This window comes from Ursus maritimus, unplaced genomic scaffold, assembly GCF_017311325.1.
Source record: "Ursus maritimus isolate PB19 unplaced genomic scaffold, ASM1731132v1 scaffold_21, whole genome shotgun sequence".
Classification (NCBI taxonomy): domain Eukaryota; kingdom Metazoa; phylum Chordata; class Mammalia; order Carnivora; family Ursidae; genus Ursus; species Ursus maritimus.
This window is the reverse complement of record NW_024424564.1, coordinates 54096849-54118035: the sequence shown is the minus strand read 5'-3', so window position 1 is coordinate 54118035 and position 21187 is coordinate 54096849. Positions and strand designations below refer to the sequence as shown.

At 53.6% G+C, this 21187-nt stretch overlaps 1 protein-coding gene across 2 annotated transcripts in view; it reads right to left on the bottom strand.

Moving 5' to 3' along the window:
* TBC1D22A (TBC1 domain family member 22A) overlaps positions 1-21187 on the bottom strand; it is a 318127-nt gene that overhangs the window by 188914 nt on the left and 108026 nt on the right. For both annotated transcript variants that reach the window (XM_040637731.1, XM_040637730.1), the window contains exon 8: positions 7853-7967. In XM_040637731.1, coding sequence (XP_040493665.1) covers positions 7853-7967 — 115 coding nt within the window. The remainder of the gene's footprint in view (positions 1-7852; positions 7968-21187) is intronic.

The window sequence follows — 21187 nt, the reverse complement described above, 5'->3', positions numbered from 1 at the left end:
AGGTGCTGCTTTGTTTTTCACTCTGCCGAAAATATTTAAACTCAAATATAATTCTCTGCTTAAATTGTGCAATGTAAGGTGAGGGAATGGTTCTTAATTCTAAATCAAATTTAACACTGTTAAAAGGAATATGACAGTTGCCGCTTGAAAAATACAGTCTTTACTTTAAAATTACACCATGCCTGGAGGGAAAAAGCCTAAAAAAAAAAAATCCAACAACAGTAGAAGGGTTTCATGAATTATGCTATATTATCTCAATGGAATATTACGTGCAGGAGGTAGAAATGATCTTTACAAAGATTTCTTAATGATAGAGGGGAAAGCTTGTCAGAAGGTTAAATGGGAAAAAAGCACACAACAGAATTTTATACATAATATGCCCTCGCCTAAGTAATTACGACACAGAGAAAAGACAGAGGAACTATACCCAAACAGCTGGTACCCTGGAGGGCTGACGCGGGCCTGGCTCCATCCTGCGCCTGCCTGCCAGGACATACACAGGACAGGAACCAGAGTGATTAGTAATGAGCAACTAAAGGGGGCCTGACACAGGGGACAGGCGGAAAAACGCAGCTCAGGCTCAAGACTAGATGAGCTGCTGGGACCCACATGCTGACCCGAGCCTAGGAAGGAAGAAACTGGAGCCAAGTCTGCTTCCCAGGCAGCAGCCCAGAGAAGAGGCCCAGGCAGCTCCGAGGCCTGGCCGTGGGCAGCAGGAGGCACGGAGGAGGACTCAGCATGGGAAGGCACGGGAACAGGGAACACTGTGACTCCACCCAGAGGCACAGAAATGGGGCCCGGGGCAGATGCAAGGCTCCCCCCCAGCCAAGTAGTCACCCCTCGGATGGGAAGGGTGAGCGCAGAGATGGAGAGAGGGGAGCTCCTTCCCCAGCCTTCCCTGCGTGGCTGCAAAGAGACATAAACCCAGGTTCCTCTTGTCAACAGTGGGGCTGTCAAGGTCAAGGACTCTGGCCTTCTGCCATGCTGCCTCCGCTTCCCAGTTTTGCTAGACTGAGCAGTTCTAGAAAAGTGTGTTTTCTAACTGCACAACACACACAAAAACCCGGCAGGGATCCGGCTCAATCCTGGGCCTGCTGAGCTTCCACTCTGTGCCAAGCTTATGCACACGTGAGACACCGTCCCTGCTTCAAGGAGCAGAAATCGACGGGGCTACAAGGAGAAGAGAAGGGAAACGACACGGTGACACAGTGACGAGGCGAAACCGAGTCACAGGATTCAAAGGTCAGAAGGGACACCTGTAACTTCCAGCTCATTTGAAAATTACAAAGCAGTAGCAAGTGTTGGCAAGGATGTGGGCTCACGGGAACCCTCCCACGCTGCTGGCAGGAATGTCACATGGTGCCGCGGCTGCCATACAACCACTGGGTACACAGATGCCCAGAGAGATGAAAGCACGTGCATGCGAACCCTCGCACACAGGGGTTCACTACAGCAGCATTCGTGAGAACCAAAATGCAGAAGAGCCCAAACGTCCATCAGTGACGTGGAGGAATAGGGGCTGTAGCCACATAACGAGGTGATCTGACCATAAGGGTTGAAGTACCGACACCTCCCACCCGTGTGGACCCTGAAGGTGCCGAGCAGGAGAAGCCAGTCTCAGGAGGCCCCCGGTTGTATGATTCCATTTACATGAAACGTCCAAAAGAGACAACCCACGGAGACAGCGGATAAGGGCTTGCGCAGGGCTGGCGGACGGGGAGGCACAGAGGGGCCACTGTTGGTGCAGGATTTCTTTTCAGGATGGTGAGAAGATCCTGAAATTGTGACGTTGCACCGTGTGAATACCCTAAATACCACGAATATGTCACTCACAGTGGGTGAGTTTGATGGTATGTATGTTATACCGCAACAGAGCTATTTTTTAGGTAGTAACAGTAAGGACTGGGTGGGGGTCAGCGGCGGGTGGAAGGGAAAACAAGGCGGAGCGTGGAGGAGCCGGGAAGCCGGGCGGACGGCACGGGGAGCTTCATCAAGCCATCGTTCTGCGAGCTTCATACGTGAAAACCTTCCATAGCGAAAAGTCCTCCAAAGGAAAGCTGCGATGGGGTTGGGGGCACAAGGGGCAAAGGGGGTCAAAGGCACAAACTTCTGGTGCTAAAGTAACTAAGTCACGAGGACGGGCCGTGCAGCATGGCGACCGCAAGGAATCACACCGTGGCCCGTATCTGAAAGTTGCTCTGAGAATAAATCATAAAAGCTCTCATCCCAAAAAAAAAAAAAATTCCAGGGGCGCCTGGGTGGCACAGCGGTTAAGCGTCTGCCTGCGGCTCGGGGGTGGTGCCTGGGTGGCTCAGTCAGTGAAGCGTCTGCCTTCAGCTCTGGTTGTGATCCTGGGTCCTGGGATCAAGCCCCATGTCGGCTCTCTGCTCAGCGGGGAGCCTGCTTCTCCCTCGCCCTCTGCCACTCCCCCTGCTCATGTTCTCTCTCTCTCTCTCTCAAATAAATATATAAAATCTTTTTTAAAAAATGCCAAATCGTGCTGTATACTGAAACAAGAGTGACTTGCCACATTCTGCAGCCCATTTTTGGCAGGTTACCTAATATCCATACCGTCAAGCTCTTGGGTCATTTCCAGTCTGCATCTTGGTGGCACTGCAGTTGGCTGACTGCTCCCTCCCTGAAACTGTCCCCTCCCTTTGATTTTGGGGACACCTCACCCCAGGCCTTCTTCCTGCCTCTAAAACCACTTCTTCCCTGATTCCACAACTGCCCATCATTCCCCTTGGGCACACACATCTCCTCCCACCCTTCCCCCCTCCCCCACCCGTCTCCTCCACTCCAGGAGGAGAACGGCAAGAGTCTCTCTCCACTGCTCCCCCTGCAGCTGGCAGGGGGCAGAGGCCAGAGGCCAATGAGGGAAAGCCAGGAAGCCTTCTGAAAATGGACACACTCAGCTGATATGCCCCTTTGGCCTCTGGCCTTGTGCCCTTCACCAATTCCCTCCTTCCATACCTAGAATGTGGACCCTAAGAATGTACCCAGAGCAACTTTTTATGTGGAGGAGCCACAGGCTAAGACAAAGAAGGGACATGGCCCAACAATCACAATGTCAACAACACACTTCCCAACACTCAGCGTTTGTACACACAGCTCTAAGCTCTTCACACAGTAACTCACTCGGGCCTCACAGCAACCAGGGCAATGGTGCCATTCCCTCCCGATTCCCGCGTCCAGAAAGGCCACACAGCTGGTAAGCGGCAGAGCCTGCATGTAAACCCCGGTGGTCAAGCTCCAGCACTGAAGTGGTACCACGGGGCTCTTGATGACACACCCCAGCAGCAAAGGCCTGGACTACTGACATCCAGACTCCATCACAGGAGAGAGCCATAAACCTCCACTGTCAGGTCCCCGTAGACCCCTGAAACACTGGTGACTACAGGACTCTGCCCTCACCAGCCCACATGCTCTGGATAAGCACATCCAGACCCACACCTCTCAGTTACCACCTCCAGGGCAACAATTCTCCTTGCAACCCCCAGTGCAAACCTCTCTCCCAAGCTCCAGATCAACATGTCCTAACCCACAGTGGTCTTCTCACCTCCTAAACCAGCTGCCTGTCCAGGAAAATGGCACCACATCTACTGTGGACCCAGGGAACATGCCAGACTTCTCCTTTTCCTCATTATCCACTCCCATCAGCCTCCCTCCCTTCTACGTCAATCTCTTCACCACCTCACGGGCCAGGCCTTTCTCTACAGTGCCAGGCCCTGCCATCACCTGCCTCTGGGACTGCTCCCATCAGCCCATGTCTCTCTATGCACATGGTCCCTGTCTTTGCTGGGATGACATGGGTTCTCTCTCAACGTTATCCGAGACCTGCCTTCCTCAGGGGCCTGAACTAAGTCCAAAGTAGTAGTTACCCTGCTGCTTCCTCTAACTTCCAAAAGGTAAAATTCAAGAATGTGTCACATGCCTGTTTCAGGAGAAAGGTGACATCTCTACCAGGTGTGCTGGCTGGAGAGTCCTGCACACTCTGCCTAGCCTCTGGGTCAAGGATGCAATCTCCGTGATCAGGCACGGAGACGTGGCTCGGATCTAGAATGGGAACATCCACACATCAGCAAACCTAGCATTTATGCACCTAAAGTTTCTTATCCCTAAGGCTTCAGCCCCTTAAATTCCCAAACCTTCCCGGCACAAGGCACTCTTCCACGATGGATTCATAAATTCCCAAACCTTCCCAGCATAGGGCACTCTTTCACGGTGGGAGTATATTATATACTTCCGCTGCAGAACTCGACTCCTGGGGACTCCCCAGGATTCAGTGCTCCCTAATGCCTGTATTTACCCACCTCCACATCTGGACGGACTCTGCACACTGCTACCCCCACCTCTGAGATCATAAGAAGTCTCCTGACCTCTTTCCCCAACCTTCCTGCGGATGACGGCACCTGCAGAGCCCACCGGAGACGATGGGCTCATTCAAAGGGTAGTCGAGGATCTGTGCCACGTTTACGTAGAGAAGCGGTGGCTGGCATGCATTGTGAGCCCGTGTGAGCGTGCATATGTGCATGTGCTAGGCCTGCATCTGGGGACGCCGTGACCTTTGAAAGTGGGACCAAACTGCCTCTCCCCAGGGGTGTGAGGTGCTCCGCGGGGAGACCTGAGCCGGCGGCACATGTTTCTGACCCATCCCAGCACTGTCCTAGCAGCCCTGAGAGACCAGTCAGGGTGACTGGACCGGCTCTATGCTAGGTCATTTCCAGGCTACTCCGTTCTCACCTTGCTTCCGGCTTCCCAGTGTTCTCTGAGCATTTCTCTCCACTCTGCAAGTTGCTTCCAACACTCATCATCCTGGCCAGCCTCCCAAAGAAGATGAACCAACCCTCTGCAAAGGAAGCAGTCAATCTACCTGATGAGCCGAAGTCCTCCAAATCAGACCCTGCTCGTCAACCCCAGGTACGTCAGCCACCGTTCACTTCCCATCTCTGCCTTTTTCAAGTCACAAAAGCGGCATTAAGAGGCCGCTACGTGGCAGTACCTGAAAGTCAGGACCCTTGCTGCTTGCTCAGAGTGGCTGCCCCTGCCTGGACATCACAGTCACCCGAGCTGATGCCGGGTTCCCCTCCTCCCTCGTGAACCAGCAGGAGCACAGTGGGCCTGGAGCTGGGGACCCGCAGCAAACCCTCCACGGGCAAAGCCCGGCTCCCGATCAGGACTGGCAGCGCTGCCCACCGCAGCCTGAGGGCTCCTGGAGGGATCTCACACCCAGAAGGCTTCTTCTCCCCTCAGTTAATGGGGACTGTTTCCCAGAGTTCAGCTTAGAAGAAAGGAAAACCAAAACAATGCAAGCTTGCCCTGAGAACTGAGTCGCAGGCATCTTTCAGGAGGGAGTGTGCATGCGGGCTGACCCCTGTGCTATGGGCACCTTCGAGCGTCTGAACAGCTGTGTGGGAACAGAATGCGGACCCCAAAGTCCTGCCAGGGTGCTCCAGGATCCAAACCACACAATCCTTACCACCAGGTTTCACCCTCTGAAGGAAAAAACTATATTTTCAAGATCTTCAATAAGCAAAGCATCTGAAGTTTACCCACTTAAAAACCCAGCAAACCACAACACCCTCGCCCTGGTGGCCGCCAGCACAGTGCCCCGCGCCTGCGAGCTTCTCCAAAGCCCCTCCCGTCTCCCACAGCCATGGCCAACGTGGCCCAACACGCCCCCGGGCTTCCGTGCACCCAGCAGACTTGGCCCAAAGTTCCCGTGGGGACTGTGCTCCCTCATCACCATGCCCGCATCACAGCACTTCTTCCAGCCCCTCAACTGCACTCCGTTGCTCCCTCCACACAACACCCCTGCTCATTCCACAAGGTGCAGCTGGAGCGTACAGAGTCCAGAAAGGCTCCTCCGACCCCTAGCCTGGGTTTGCTTTCCTGCAACCCATACACCGCCAGATAACACGAATGTCTGTTTTCATGAACGCGTCTTCCTGCTGCAACCACAAGCTCAAGGGGGCAAGAACCACACTCACTCTGCTCACCTGCATCCCTCCCACCCCGCCGAGGGCCAGCAGATGTCCACTCGACACAGGGTGACTTGAACTGTTGTGGTCTCCACACCCCGCTGCTCTGCCCGAGACCAGCAACCCGGCACACACCCCATGAAGGTCTGCGTGAAAGACACACTTCTGCCCGGGAGGCTGGCGGGTAGGGCTCCAGGCCACTTCAACAGACCTGAGGCTTTCTCAAGTAAGGAGAGCTGGACCGGGACCAACACATGAACACTCCCAAGTCCGGACAGCAAGAGCTGAAAGAACTCACGCCCACCAATCATATCTGAAAGCCAGGACCGAAAAGTAAAATATGTCCACCTAATGACACAGCCAACTGCCAGAAATAATGGGTGTGTTTCATACAAATATCCCCAAATCACCCCATACATCCACTCGACGCACATGCGCGTCCTGGTGCGTGTGTGTGCATGTGTGCGTGTGTGTGTGCATGTGTGTGCGTGTGCGCACGTGGGGGGGGTCACAGGAAGGCAGGGACAGAGCATAAGGCCTATTTCCTCCGGTTTTTCTCCCTTCTAGACAATGACCGCCAAGGTCCTGCCCCTTCACCCCATCTCGCTGACGATTCAGGCAAACGCAGGAAGGGTGGCTTGGGTCTTTTGACATGAGTTGGTGGTAAAGTAGTTAAGACAAACTTACTTACCACATTAATTAAATGGTCTATTTAACAAGGAATATCAGTGCTCTAATCACATCTCAGCTGAACTTCTTTCAATTAACAACCCCGAAGTCTACTGACAGGTCCTACTGTTCTAGGATCATTAAGAACATTTTCATTATCTGTCAAGCACGGGAGGAAGGAGCAGAAAGGCAAGGGCTCTCGGGCGCCGGCCTCTCCCCTACATAAGAGCCGATTAGGGAGGGAGCCGTGGTGGTCCTCATTAGTTGCTTAGCAATGAAAGACCTATGAAATCAGCAACGCCAACAAAGTGTGCGAGGTTGCAATAAAGCGCACTGAACGGGCATGTTCGCGCCCTCAGAGGATAACCCGTCCTGGCCACACCTCCTCCCTCGGATCTCAACCACGATGAGAAGCTGAAGCGGCCAAAGACACAATCTCATAAAAACAAACAAATATCAAGTCGGGAAGGTTCACATGAAGACAAATTAAAATTGGTTTTTCATAAAAAATGCTACAGGCGAACAGCAAACCCCTCCTTTGGTTACTTTTTACCCACAGATAAATTAAAAAGTAGATCCTGCACTTGTATTTTCAGAATTGTTTTAAAACTTCACACATGTTCATACAGGTACAGTTACATTACAGTTGACTGCTCTAACATAAATGGGAAAAAATACACCGCACTCCAAGAGAGACCACACTGCCCAACCTAAATCTCCGTTAAACCAATTATTTTGCATGTAATTAACATTCCCACCAAATGAACCCCTCTAGTATATCAAAGGTAGAAAGGAGACAACGTGCCGCAGAACGCAATCAAAGAGGGCTCAGGTTTAGCTTGTCAGCAGAACATTCGACCAGCGCTCTATCACCTTGACCCGATCCATTCAAACGCAGCCCACGAAAGCCAGCACTCTGCCGGCAATCAGAACAAAGCCACACTCCCCGTGTATGATTAAAAAGAAGACGGAATAAAACTACATCTCAATGTCTTCTTCAGTAGTTAAACACGTGGATTTACGGACTTTTTTTAAGGCGGGCATCAATGAGAAAACTATTACTCTCTCTTTTCAGTCGTCATTACAACATTTAACTTAATGGCACCTCTCCACATCGGTGCCACCGCGCACAGTAACGCGGCAGGGCCACCAAAGCTCACGTTCAATGTCTGCAAGAAAAAAATATCATGAGATGGTCTTACCTATGTGTTCGCACATGAAGACTACAAAGAAAGGAGTGACAAGGTCATTAATCCCCTGAACATATCCACTGGCAGGGTGACGTATCGCCCATATAAACAATATCCTTTCAAAAATCTGCAAGAAAATTGAACAGGTGGTGAAGCAGAAGTAAACACATGAGAAACTTTAAAATGTATACATTCTTTCATTCAAAATACATATACACGATCAATGTTTTACACTGTCTCAATATTAAAAATAAAAATGTATACAAGTATTAATTGCTACTTAATTTTTTCATAAAATTCCCATTACCTTAATTTCTTACTGACTTACAAGCAATTGCAGTGTCTCACCGACCCCCGGGCTCAGCCTGCCACACGAGCTGGCCCCCAGAGAAGACACTGTCTGCTCCCCCAAGCCCACGGGGAGAGACTGCACACGGCCACCCAGGACTTGGTCAGGCAGTAGAGCAGCCCCTGGCCTCTGGGTGAGCACTCTCTCCGTGGTGGAGGGACAGGAGAGCAGAGGGGCGGGCAGGCAGCTGGGCAGGTGCACACACGGATAGATGGGTGAACGGAGAGAGGGAAGGAAGCACGGTAGGGGGAGGGGTGCTGTGGTCAGGGAAGGGTGGTGCATGGAAAAACGCTCTGAATGTCTCTCACATGGTAAACAGGTTGTTTTAAATGAGGCAGAACTGACATATAGTCTCAGGTGTGCAGTATTTGATTAGCATTTGGTATATACTACAAAATGATCTTTGTAGTATGTGTAAGTCTGACACCTGTCACCCACAGAGTTACGAATTTGTTTCCTCATGATGAGGCTTAAGACCTCTTAGCAACTTTGAGATATGCAACACAGCGTTACTGACTACAGTTAGCATACTATCCGTTACATCCCCTGACTTACTTTATGTTGACCCCCTCCGCCCATTTCACCCACAACCACCCCTGCCTCCTTCAGCCACCAATCTGTTCTCTGCATCCAGGCACTGGGTTTGTTCTCTCAGTAGATGTGCCTTTACTCACTGCACAGTCATCACCATCCAAGAGGACCGACTCCAGCATCTCAGCATCACATACGCTCCCACCAGCCGTTCCATCACCCGGGCCACGGACACAGGAGTAGCTTAGCCTCCTCTCTCTCCTTACAAGACCCTCCCTGCTGACCCGGGCCTCATGCAAAGAAGGCACACGGGGCAGGCTCGACGAGCAAATGCCCAAACAGAGCGCGAATTGCACATTCCCAAACAAGTCAAGCCTGCAGGGCTAACTGTGCTTGCACCCAAGGAGCTCCACCCCTTCCTGCACTGCCCTTACCCCCAAATATCACCGAGCTTGTGGACTGCATCCCCAAATCAGCATCAACCCAGCTCTACAGCGGAGGCCCTGGGCCTAGATGGGGAAGTCTCTTAATGCAGGGCCCACGGTCAACGAGGGGCACCACCAGCCCTAGAGTCCAGGCCCCCAGCCTGGTGTCGACCCTAGTACACCCTCCACTATGCTTACTCCCAACAAGTAACAAAGTCACCACCACGTAAGCCGGGGCCTCTCAGCACAGAGCCCGGCCCAACGTGGCAGCTGCCAGGTACCTGCTGAACGAGTCACGCGTTCACACACAAACGTCCACACACGTGCTCATTTTACAGCAGCTCTCTAGCGAGAACTGGGAAGAATATACGAACAAGAACAAAAGACCAAAACCATGCAACGCGTGGCACCACCTGCCATTTCTCTTGTGCAAACGCTACATGGCTGACACCGCGCCGCCATGCTGGGTGCCCTCGCCCTGGTGACACTGGAAGCAGCACTCGACCGGCCAGTGCAGTGGCACAGTGGTCAGATGGGGAAGCAGGGTCCGTGCAGGAGAGGACCCCTCTGACAGATCCTAGCCCCCGCCCCAGCACCCAGGCAGCCATGCAGCAGTCACAGGCCTGCCAAGCCACCGGGGCACAAGGAAAGCCCAAGACAGTGTCCCAACTGTGCGGGGCCTTTCCTCGCCGTGGACAGGGTGGAGACAGGCTGGGGAAGCGAGGGCACAGTCAGTGCCGGACTGCAGCAGCAAGAGGAGACTCGGCAGCCTCCACGGCCACTGGGCGCGAAGCCTCATTAGGGGCCTGGAGCAGGCAGGGCAGGCAGAGAGCGGGCAGGACAAGGCTGCACGAGGACGAGCAGGAGCAGGGCCAGTCGGGACAAACGTGTGACAGTTCACCAGACAGAGCAGTGCAGGGCCACGAAAGTCAGCCAAGCATCTCCTCAAGAACAAGACCCCAAGCATGTGTACAGCTCACTGGCAGACTTCTATCTCCCACTGGAAAGTTCTAGCAAAGACAACCAGAAAGGTGGGGAATTCCTTTGCATGCCTGCTTAGTCGCAACGTGGCCAGGAACAGTGGAGCCTCACAACGGAGGCACATTCCCACCATCAGCTCACCGGGCAGGCCCCCAACCTGAGACCCATGGGTGAGACGACGGGGCCAAGAGAGGCGAGTCCACCTGCCCTGGCCCATGCCTCTCCGGTGCAGTCCGGCTCCTTCAAGTCCCAGCATGGCTTTCATGCCCTGCGCAGGGCAACGCTCAGACGGCTCCAGGAACACCCAGGGATGGGGCTCAGGCCTCTCCCTCAGCCATTCCTCGTGTGGCCCTTGTCCCCTCCTTAGGGTTACCCTCAAGACATGGCAGCAGGGCACCCAGAGATGGGGTCAGCTTGCTGTGAAAGAAGCTCCCAGTTGGCAGGGGAGCAGGCCACCACAACAGACAGCCAAAATTGCACAGGGGCACTGTCCGCAGCACCCTCCAGGTCGGAGACCTAAGGCAGGGAGCAAGGACCTCTGGGGTCGCCACATGACAACCAGGCCTGAGGAGGGCCGAGAACAAAGGAGAAGCATCAGCCCCGCAAACGCGTGGATGGAAGGGTTCCACAGTGGTACACTCTGCATTCTGGAGGCCACTGAGAGCAAAGGAGAGATGGAAGGGTGCCTTGAGGGCAGGAAGGAGTCATGGGGACAGCCCAAATGCCACGGTGCAGTACGTGGGCTTCGGTAAGCAACCTAACACCAGTAATGACAACGCTGCTGTGATCGTGCAATAGTTGCCAACATTCATTAAACGCTACTGTCCCAACGGCCTTCACTTAGCTCACCCTCCCCTAAACGTTGAGGCAGGTATGATTACGACCCCACTTCCAGATGACGTGGTGGACAGACCCCAGGATGCCCTGTGCCCCCCCCACCTCATGGTGCATGCACTCTTGTGTGGTACCCTCCCCTTGAGTGTGGGCAGGCCCTGCAACCTGCTTTGCACAGGGGATGGCATGTGCACAATTATGTCACAAAAGACAGCAACCCGTCCTGCCGGGAGACACTCTCCCTGCTGCCGTCAAGGACAGGCTACCACACTGTGAGCTGCATATGGAAAGGGCCGTGTGCCAAGGACCTGAGGGTAGCCGAGAAGTGGCGGGGAACCCAGGCCCCGGCTCCACAGCTGACCAGCAACCGAGTCCTGCCAGCAACCACGTGGGTCTGGAAGTGGATCCTTCCCCAGTCCAGCCTCCGGTGAGTCTGCAGCCCAGACCACACCTGGTGGCCACCCAGGGAGATCCTGAGCTAAGACATGCCCAGGCTCCCGACCCACAGAAACTGTGGGTCACCAAATATGAATAAGTGGGTGTTGTTTGAAGTGCTAGGTTTGTGGCGATATTGCTGCACAGGAACAGAGAACTCCTACAGGTGAGAAAGCTCCAGCACGCACGGGGTAAGCCATTCCCCCAGAGCAGCAGAGCCAGGAGTCCACGCTGGTATCTGACTACACAGGGTCTTGTAAGGCTTACAAAATGCCACCACTGGTCTGCCTTAGTACACAAGAGTTGTTTTCATATGTAAATTAAAAGAGAGAACACCAAAAAACTACAATTGTATAGTAAGAAAGAAACAGCAACGTCAACGAGCTCCTGATGAAAAAGTGCATCTAAGTGATTTCTACCTGTGCAAGGCCCAGCGGGGACCTGGTCAACAAAGGGGCCTGGGGTGCACACGTGCGGGTACACAGATGTGTGGTGTGTGTGGTGTGCACAGGTGTGAGGTGCGTGTACACACAGGTGTGCAGTACATGTGTGCATGCACAGGTGAGGTGTGTGCACACAGATGTGCGGTCCGTGTGCGGCATGTGCACACACGTGGGTGGAGCATATGCATGTGTGCGCACAGACATGTGGCATGTGTGTGTGGGCAGGTGTGTGGTGCACATGTGTGTGTGCAATGGAGGAAAAGCCAGAACTGAGGGCACAGAAATCTCCTTTCCTGCTTTGCAATCTCACTATCCTGGGGAGTGGTCCTGTCAGCAATGGGGCCCTCCCACCCTTAACAGAGCCCCAGACTTTCAGAGCGCTTGGCTGGCTATCTCTCTCTCTCTCTCTCTCTCACACCCCCTAACCCCACTCACAAGCAGGAACAGAGCAAGCTGTCCTGAGATGGACTAGGGTCCACGGGACATTACCTAGGGAAACTGAGGAAAAGCACTCAGAGGCAAATGCGTCTGGTGCACACGGCTGAGCAAGGCGCCAGGAGGAGGCAGCTGAGCCTTCTCAGTCACAGACCGCTCACGGGCTTGCAAAGCCGTCTGCAAAGGAGCCAACAACCCAGCAACTACCTACTGCCCCCTTCATCCGGGTCCCCATTCGGGGCTTCCAGAAGCACGGGCCAGCCCACACACTCACATGCTTGCAGAGTGCCCTGTATCTGTACTACTTTGGGAAAACGTTCAGAATTCAGATTTCCCGGGGCACCTGGGTGGCACAGCGGTTAAGCGTCTGCCTTCGGCTCAGGGCGTGATCCCGGCGTTGTGGGATCGAGCCCTACATCAGGCTCTTCCACTATGAGCCTGCTTCTTCCTCTCCCACTCCCCCTGCTTGTGTTCCCTCTCTCACTGGCTGTCTCTATCCTGTCGAATAGATAAATAAAATCTTAAAAAAAAAAAAAAAAAAGAATTCAGATTTCCCATTAATTAAGGAAAGCTATCAGTCAGGTAGTTCAATCATTTAGATTCAACTCTACTTGATGTCTCTTGATAACCTGAAAATTATACTTTTAAGGCTTTAATCCCAGTAACATGTAAATAAAGGGACAAGTGGTTCAAGCATAAACAAAGATGGCTTTTACTTTTTTTTAAGATTTTATTTAGAGAGAGAGTGCATGCATAAGCAGGAGGAGCAGGAGAGGGAGAAGCAGACTCCCCACTGAGCAGGGAGCCCGATGAGGGACTCGATCCCAGAACCCTGGGATCATAACCCGAGCCGAAGGGAGACACTTGACTGACTGAGCCACCCAGGTGCCCCAAAAATGGCTTTAACAAGACAGGCAGGCTAAAATGCCACAAGAGCGTGGCCAGCCATGAAGGTTTGTGACAACGGATGCAAATCCTGGCTCTGCAACTAAGGAGACGCACGCTTGAGGGTCATCGTCCCCCGAGGTCCAGCCTCGAGGCCACAGAGAGTGGCACGCTCACCCTCGTGTCCTCACCCCCGCAGCAGCCTCCAGCACAGCCAGCTCCAACTCCTTCTCTCGGCTCCACTGCCCTGGCTAGTGGCCGTCATCTCGTGCCGGGTCCCCTGTGACAGTCTCCCAGCTGGTCTCCCTGCTAACACCGGTCCTCCACACCCCACAGAGCGGCAGAGGAGCTGCCGAAACGTGTCAGGTCACACGGTCCGTCGCCGGTGGCTGCCCGAGACACTGAGGGTAAATGCAAACTCCTGGCCATGACGCCAAGGTGTCTGCCCTGCCACTCCCTTCCCTACTTCATCGCCTCCAACCCCTCCTCTCTCACCAAACCGGCAACTTCTATACCCCCTCAAGGCCCCTGCACTTGTCCTTTCCGCCTACAACGCCCCACTCCCAGACTTCCCACGGCGGCCCTGATCTCCAGCATCAGGTCTTGGTTCAAATGCCACCTCCTGAGAGCCAACTTCCTGTACCGCCCCAGCCAGGACAGCTGCCCCTCTTCCGAGCCTGCAGCTCCAACCACTCCCACGTGAGCCCCCTGAGGAAGGGCCCTCCTGCGTCCCGTTCACTCCGTGCCCAGTCCTGGCACATAACGGGCACAGAGGAAAACCCTGGAACTCTCTTTGGCTAAAAAGAGGCGTGAATGATCCGGGTCCTCCACCCCTCGTTTCGAGCCCCCACTTGCCTCTGCTCTCCAAGGCCTGTGCCACTGGTGAGCCCCTGGACCTTTCCGTTCCGGTGAGATCTCAGACAACACCTGCTTTTCGGACCAGCGTTTCCCATTCTGTGTCTCCATCACGTGGCACTCCAGACCCAGCTCCCCAGAGGCCAGGCAGTCGGGACGTCAGGGGCCCCCACTTGTCGGAGAGGTGAAACGGACTGAGGGGCAGGGAGACTCAGCTCCACTGAGAGGGAGCGGTGGGGGAGCACGCGGCACAGGGAGACTTCGAAGAGCAGGCGACAGGCAAACGGCACTGTGAAGGCTGATGCGGACCTTGCAGGAGGCAGGAGGAGCAGAGCGCAGAGGGGGACGTGGAGAGGAGGCAGGGGGACGACGCAGAGCTCCGTCCGCGCCATCAGCACCAGCTCCGTCTTCCGCAGGACGAGCGCCCTCGCATCCTCCTCGGGGAACGTGCCGCCTACAGGCAGCCTCCGGGCCCCTGTCCCGACTCCCGACAGCGGCACCCAGCCACTTCCGCAGCTCTGCGTGCACACTGACGTCTACACCAACTGAATCACTTCCACTGGTCACGCTGAGGCTCACATGCCCTTTACCCTGACATCTGTTCTGAGTGAGTGCTCCCAGCTCCTGATGTCACTGCAGAGCTGCACCCAGAGCCACTCATCTTCTCGCATATTATTTCCCTCTAACAATAGCCATTAATTTAGAAAATAAGAAAAAACCCAGGATTTATGTTTCTTTGGCAGGAAAGGGGGACAAAAAGGTCAGGAACTGGCTTAAATGTCCTTCAGCCTCTCTTCATCCTGTCAGACTGTCCTGCCACACCAGGGACACACACGAAGCCACAAAGAACCCCACCCCAGTCAAAGCACCTGCAGGCCCCAGGTCTACACACCTGCCCTGGCAGGCTCCCCCAGTCCTATGCGCCCAATTCGGCCCAGCGCCGCAGCCAGACGCCACCCACAGAACACACTGCAACAGCCATCTATCTAAGGGGGCAGGCAGAAGTCTATCTTTTATGAGGTGACAGACAGTTCAGCCTTGTCTAGACTCCCAGGAGGAAAAACTTTCCATTAATTGCAATAACATAGAAAAGATTTCCATGTAGGGAGAATGCCTGGTGACACTGGGAGCTCCTAAATCTAGAACATGGAAGAGAACGAAGTCCTGAGCTGCCTGCCAGCTGAGGTGGGTGTCACGTGGAGGGGTGCCAGGCAGAGGGGCCTCCAGGCGGAGGGGGTCGGCAGGAACCACAACGCAGCAAGAATCCCAGCAGCCCCTCCTGGGGGCCCCAAGGTTCACTCGTGCCCCTGGCCACACCAAGGAGGTTCCCACGGCTCCAGCCACATGCAGGCCCCCTTCCAGCTCCTGTCCCTGCTCCCTTCCAGGAGGGCTGGCTGCAGGGGCTAAAAGAGGACAGGGGCCCCGCGGCCCCAGAAGATGGGGCTGCTGCAGGACACCCGGCCCAGACCTAAATCTATCGGCAGCATAACTAACTCGTCCACTTGAGGCCGCGCCAGGACCAACCACAGGCCAGGCTGCAAAGCTGACTGGCAGGACCAGGCCCACATCAGAAACTACACGTGCCATTAGTAGGCTAAGGGCTGCTTTCTCTTTGTTCTTTTCCTCTTCACTGACTGTGATTTATCCTGTATCTTTTGTCTTAAATTACTTCATCTGACTTTGCTTTGCTTCTGAAATCACGACAATTAGCACAGGTCCGAGTCGAGTCACTCAGCATCTTTCAGAACTCCCTCCCCAAACCAGCTGAGATTGTCCCGTGGGGCCCCAGGGTCCCCACTGCCTCCCTCTGACAGATCCCATCTCAAGGACCCTCAGCCCCATTCCTAACAAGGGCTGTGACGACCTGAGCGACGGTGTGCCCCGCTGTAGATCCCGTCCCCGCCACACAGACCAGGACAGCACGTGTGACTGTGAGCACATCAGGACAGGACCTCTGAGGGTTACCCCGAAAATATTTTTCCATTCGACTGCCATCATAATGAGCTCTCCACAGATGAGACATCGCTGAGAGCAAGTCCTGAGGACATGGAATCCCGTTCCCAGCACCACAGGCTGCGAGCGGCAGGGCTTCTAACCTACATCTGATCCGCGTTGTTACTGTTCACAGCACGCACCCAGCCACGGCCAAGCCCCTGGCAAGAGACACCACCAATAACGGCTTTCCTATCACCTTTTCCAAGCAGGTGTTTTCATAGTCAACAACAGGACCCTTAAAGGGGGTTCAAGTTAAGCACCAGTTCCCTTGAATGTACACCCAGCGATGGGCCTGGGGGCAAACCGGGAGCAAGCATTCGCTCCTGCTGGCTTCTCCACAGCCAGGGCCCCGCTGCTCCCTGACATAGACTCAACTAAAAACGAAACCCAAGAGGAATCTTCTGAAGGACATTCACCAAGGTCAGCCCCCACAGATGGTACAACCCCAAGGACGAGTGGTCCCTGCACGTGCTCTCACACCCCACTAAAGAAGGCACCAGGAGAACAGGGTGTCCGGCCACCACCAGACCTTTCACTGACCAGGCCCAATGCCCCAGAGTCCCCTTGGGCCCAGGCTCAGAAGAGTGACAAAGGACAGAGCTGGTGGGAAGTCCCCCCAAGGCGAAGCAGGAAGAGCCAGAGGGTCACCGAAATCAAGGGTCACAAGCCAAAAGGGCCAAGCTAGGAATCAGGAGGAGACTCCACCAGCGGCCTGAGGGTGCGTGGGGCGGTGTCTGCCCAGCCCTTTCCCCCAGGGCAAGCACGGTGAGGCCAGAGGACAGCGTCGCTGGAGCTTCCCACCACCAGCCGGAGGCAGCTGAGCTCGGGGCTAGAAGCCACCCTCCAGCATCTACACTACTGCCTGTGACACAGGCACCACCAGGACCCCCCAGGCCTGCGCCACCTGCCTGTGGGGGGCAGGGGCGGGGGGGCACCGGGGAGGTGGGGCACAGCCTGGGAGTCAGTACATTCTTCCTACACGGCTGCTGGACGACCAGGTCAGGAAACAGAGGCTCCCCAGAACTGTGACACGGGGGACGCCAGCAATTCAGTGTTACCCTCCAAATTCAAGTGTCCCCACAAAGCACCGTGATCAGGGCTATGTTCTCTGACTCTGTGCAAGACCAGAACAAGGCTGGCACCATATACACACACACACATACACATACACATACACATACACATACACATACACACTCACACAGACTTTCTGGACGACGTGGTAGGATCCCTTCTGCTTCCTGCACACGTGTCCATGGCCACCCTTCGACAGCCCAGTGCTGAGGACAGAGACCACACCCGGGCCTCGGTGTCCACTGGCACTTCTTCAGGGGGTCACAGCCCCACCACGCCATCTGCCAGAGACCCAGGTGCTTCCCTGACCGCTGCGGCAGGACAGGTGGAAACAAGGTAGCTGCTTGCGCGGGGCGACTAGCGGGAGCAGCGCCGTGAGTCAGGAGCAGACGCAGAGATGGGGAGAGAGCTCTGTCACGGCACATTAACTCAAGATTAAAGAATGTGCTGTCAGTATAAGCAGCCATATCATCTGGCAAAGGACAATAAAGGCAGGATGCTCGCATGTACGGGCATGTTTAGTGAAAACGCAGAACGATCCGAAATGGCTCCAACCGTGAATACACATTGGATCTTATCAGCTATTAAAGTTCTGTTAACATTCCTGATGTGCTTGTCTTTGCTGAAGAGTCGGAATTCATCAAGAGTAGTTCAAACTTCAAACTCCTCCCAAAGTATCTTTTGTACAAACCAACTTACACTCAGCAGCAGCAGTAAGAGTGACTAGTATCTGTTACCACCGGGGCTGAAAAAATGCAAACGCGACGGGCACCCCCTTCACTCTCGCTTGCCAAACTTCAGACACCTGAGCACCAACAAAGGTTTCTCCTAGAAAACTCAAAAGACATCCCTGCACAGAAGGCTCCCAGGAGGGGCTGGAGAGGTCCCCGTCTTCACTCTGCAAACCTGCCGTGCCCTCCAGGGGCCCCCGAGGCAGGACCCACACAGCCCCACGGGGCGCTCCAGGAGCTAAGCCACTCTGCGGTCTAAAAAACTAAATACACTGAACTCGAAAATGTCGCCATGCTCATGAGGACTTACAGAAACCTGGTTTCAGACACCCGAAAACACTCGGCATGTGCACGAGCCACATGACTTCCCAGCACACAAAGCACCGCGGAGACCGTCTCTGTGCGAGGAGCAGCACACCCGCGGGTCTGCTGGGAGGACTGTGCGGCGCACAGCCCCGGGAGCCCAGGAGCCGTGTGGCCCAGAAGTTACCATAGCGTGAGCGGGTACAGCACGATCCAAGCAACTCCGGCCCCATATGAATTCTAACACCTGATGAACGACGCCAAGGAAGAGCCCGTGACAAATCTAAAACGTGCATTAGAAGGCAGCCACCTGGGGCGCCTGGGTGGCACAGCGGTTGGGCGTCTGCCTTCGGCTCAGGGCGTGATCCCGGCGTTCTGGGATCGAGCCCCACATCAGGCTCCTCCACTGGGAGCCTGCTTCTTCCTCTCCCACTCCCCCTGCTTGTGTCCCCTCTCTCGCTGGCTGTCTCTATCTCTGTTGAATGAATGAATAAATAAAATCTTTAAAAAAAAAAAAAAAGAAGAAGGCAGCCACCTATCACGTAAAATATACACTGGACACACCAAGACGGCCACTGGTGATCTGTCACAACGCTAATTAATAACCTAGAGCTCTCTTAAAGCAACGAGGCCATGTGTGGTGTGTGAATTACTTGACACTCACCTCCTTCAAACGTGACAATTTACGCCCCACATTCTGTGCTCAAGACAGGTGTTTGATAGGTTAGCAAAGGTACAGATGTCTCACTACACTCAAAACACTTGCAAACAAGACATCACAGTGTCACTATTACCAGACCAAATATTCAACACAACAGACACAGCTCTATGTCAAAGCACCGTGAAGGATGAGGGGCCAGTCAGAAGGAAGCATTTTTCAAATTCAGGCGCGACCACATTCCCTTCTGGCAGTGCGGCCCACGCGATGGCCACAGACCTGCTCCTGCCAGGCCCTGGAACAATCCACCCCAACAAGCCAATTTACTTCCAGAACATACCGTCCCTCACTACCAGGAAGTCTACAAATAAAATCCACCACGTTAAGAGAATAAGGGGGCAAAAATGTATTCTCATATCAGATGACAGGAGGAAAGGACTTGATAAACCCCAGCAACCATTTATGACTTTAACACCACGAGCAAGGAACCGTCCCCCACATGACAAACGGCACCCGTAATGCTTAGAGTAACTCCCCGAAGTCGGCGCAGTGTGAACAGGCCTCCTGTTATGATCGGGAATGACACCGGGAGGCCTGCTTTCCCCACTGTAGTCAGTGCTGTGGTAGAAGTCCTAGCCAGCAAAACAAAACAAATTAACAAATATGCATCAAAACAGAAAAAAATAAAAAAAGAAACTGCCATTATTCACAAGTAATATGATTACTTTCTCTAAAACCTCAACCACATCCACACACAGAACATGAGAATTGATGAAAGAGGTTAGTAAAATGTGCCAGATTCACTGACAAAAGTCAACCGCCTTTCTAGAGAGTATCAGAAGAAGACGAGAAAGAAAACATTGTTTAAAAATAAAAGATCCAGGGGCGCCTGGGTGGCTCAGTCGTTAAGCGTCTGCCTTTGGCTCAGGGCGTGATCCCGGAGTCCTAGGATCGAGTCCCGCATCAGACTCCTCCACTGGGAGCCTACTTCTCCCTCTCCCACTCCCCCTGCCTGTGTTCCCTCTCTCTCTGCCTGTCTCTCTCTCTGTCAAATAAGTAAATAAAATCTTTTTAAAAAATAAAATAAAATAAAATAAAATAAAATAAATATAAATATAAATAAAAGATCCAGAGAACTAAAGAAATGCAAAAACAGAATGTGAATTCCCTCCAACTGATGGGTAGATTCAGTGTGATTTCTGGGATTTTCATGAAACTAACGAGCTGCTTTTGTATTTTCACGAACGCCCCAGAAAGAGGCATGGGCAGCCTGGCCCGCAGGACAGCAAGACCTCGGAACCAAGAAAAGGAAGCCAGCACAGGGACAAACAGACAGACCGGCAGAATGGATAAGAGCCTAGACGGAGCCCACATACCTATGGAATCCTGATTTAAGACTGAGCCGATCCATGGGTGGGGGCAAACCTGCATCCCCACGGGGGAACGTGTTCCAAAATCAGACTGCCACGTCAAACTCCACGCACACAAAGTCAATTCCAAACAGATCATGGCCCTAAATCTAAGGCAAAACTTCAAAACTCTTGGAAGAAAGATTAAGACTTCTTTGAAATCATGAGGTTAAAAAACAATGTCTTAAGATGCAAAAACGCAGTGCGTCTGGGTGGCAGAATTGGTTAAGCGTCTGACTCTCAGTTTAGGCCAGGTCACCATCTCAGGGTTGTGAGATCGAGCCCCGTGTCAGCCTCTATGCTCAGTGGGGAGTCTGCTGGAGATTCCCTCTCCCTCTCCCTCTGTTCCTCCCCAACACACGTACTCTCCGTCTCTCTCTCAAATAAATAAATACATCTTCAAAAAATAAAAAGAGATGCAAAAAGGCGTAATCATAAAGGCGAAGACTGTGGAACTGGCCACAGTACATTAAGAATGTCTCCTCACCAACAGAGTAAAGAACCACCCACTACCGGAAGGGAGATGCATGTATCCATCCGCATCCAAAACAGAATTAGCATCCTGAACAGATTGAGAAGTCCTTTAAATCAACAGAACAAACTAACAAACACCACAAGCGAAATATGGAACAAAAGCATTTCACAAGAGAAGAAACACAAATGGCCAAGAAACCTATGAAAAAATACTCCACTTCATGTGCACTTAAGGAAGTGAAAGTTAAAAGCCCAGCGGGACATCACTTCATGCCCCATCTGGGGCAGGGGGCTCCGCCTGACAATCCCAAGTGCAGGGGAGGGACGGTTCTGGGCACTCCCCCCAGCACCCCTGCCGGACTCACCTGTGCCAGCCCCCGGGGCCCCTCCCCATACACACCCCAGAGGGACTCTACACGCACACCGGGCTCACACAGGAATGTGCACAGAGACATCCTGAGAAAACGCACAGGAGTGAAAATGGCCTGAAAGCTTAAGTGACATGAGACTGGAGGGATGAGCACAAAGAA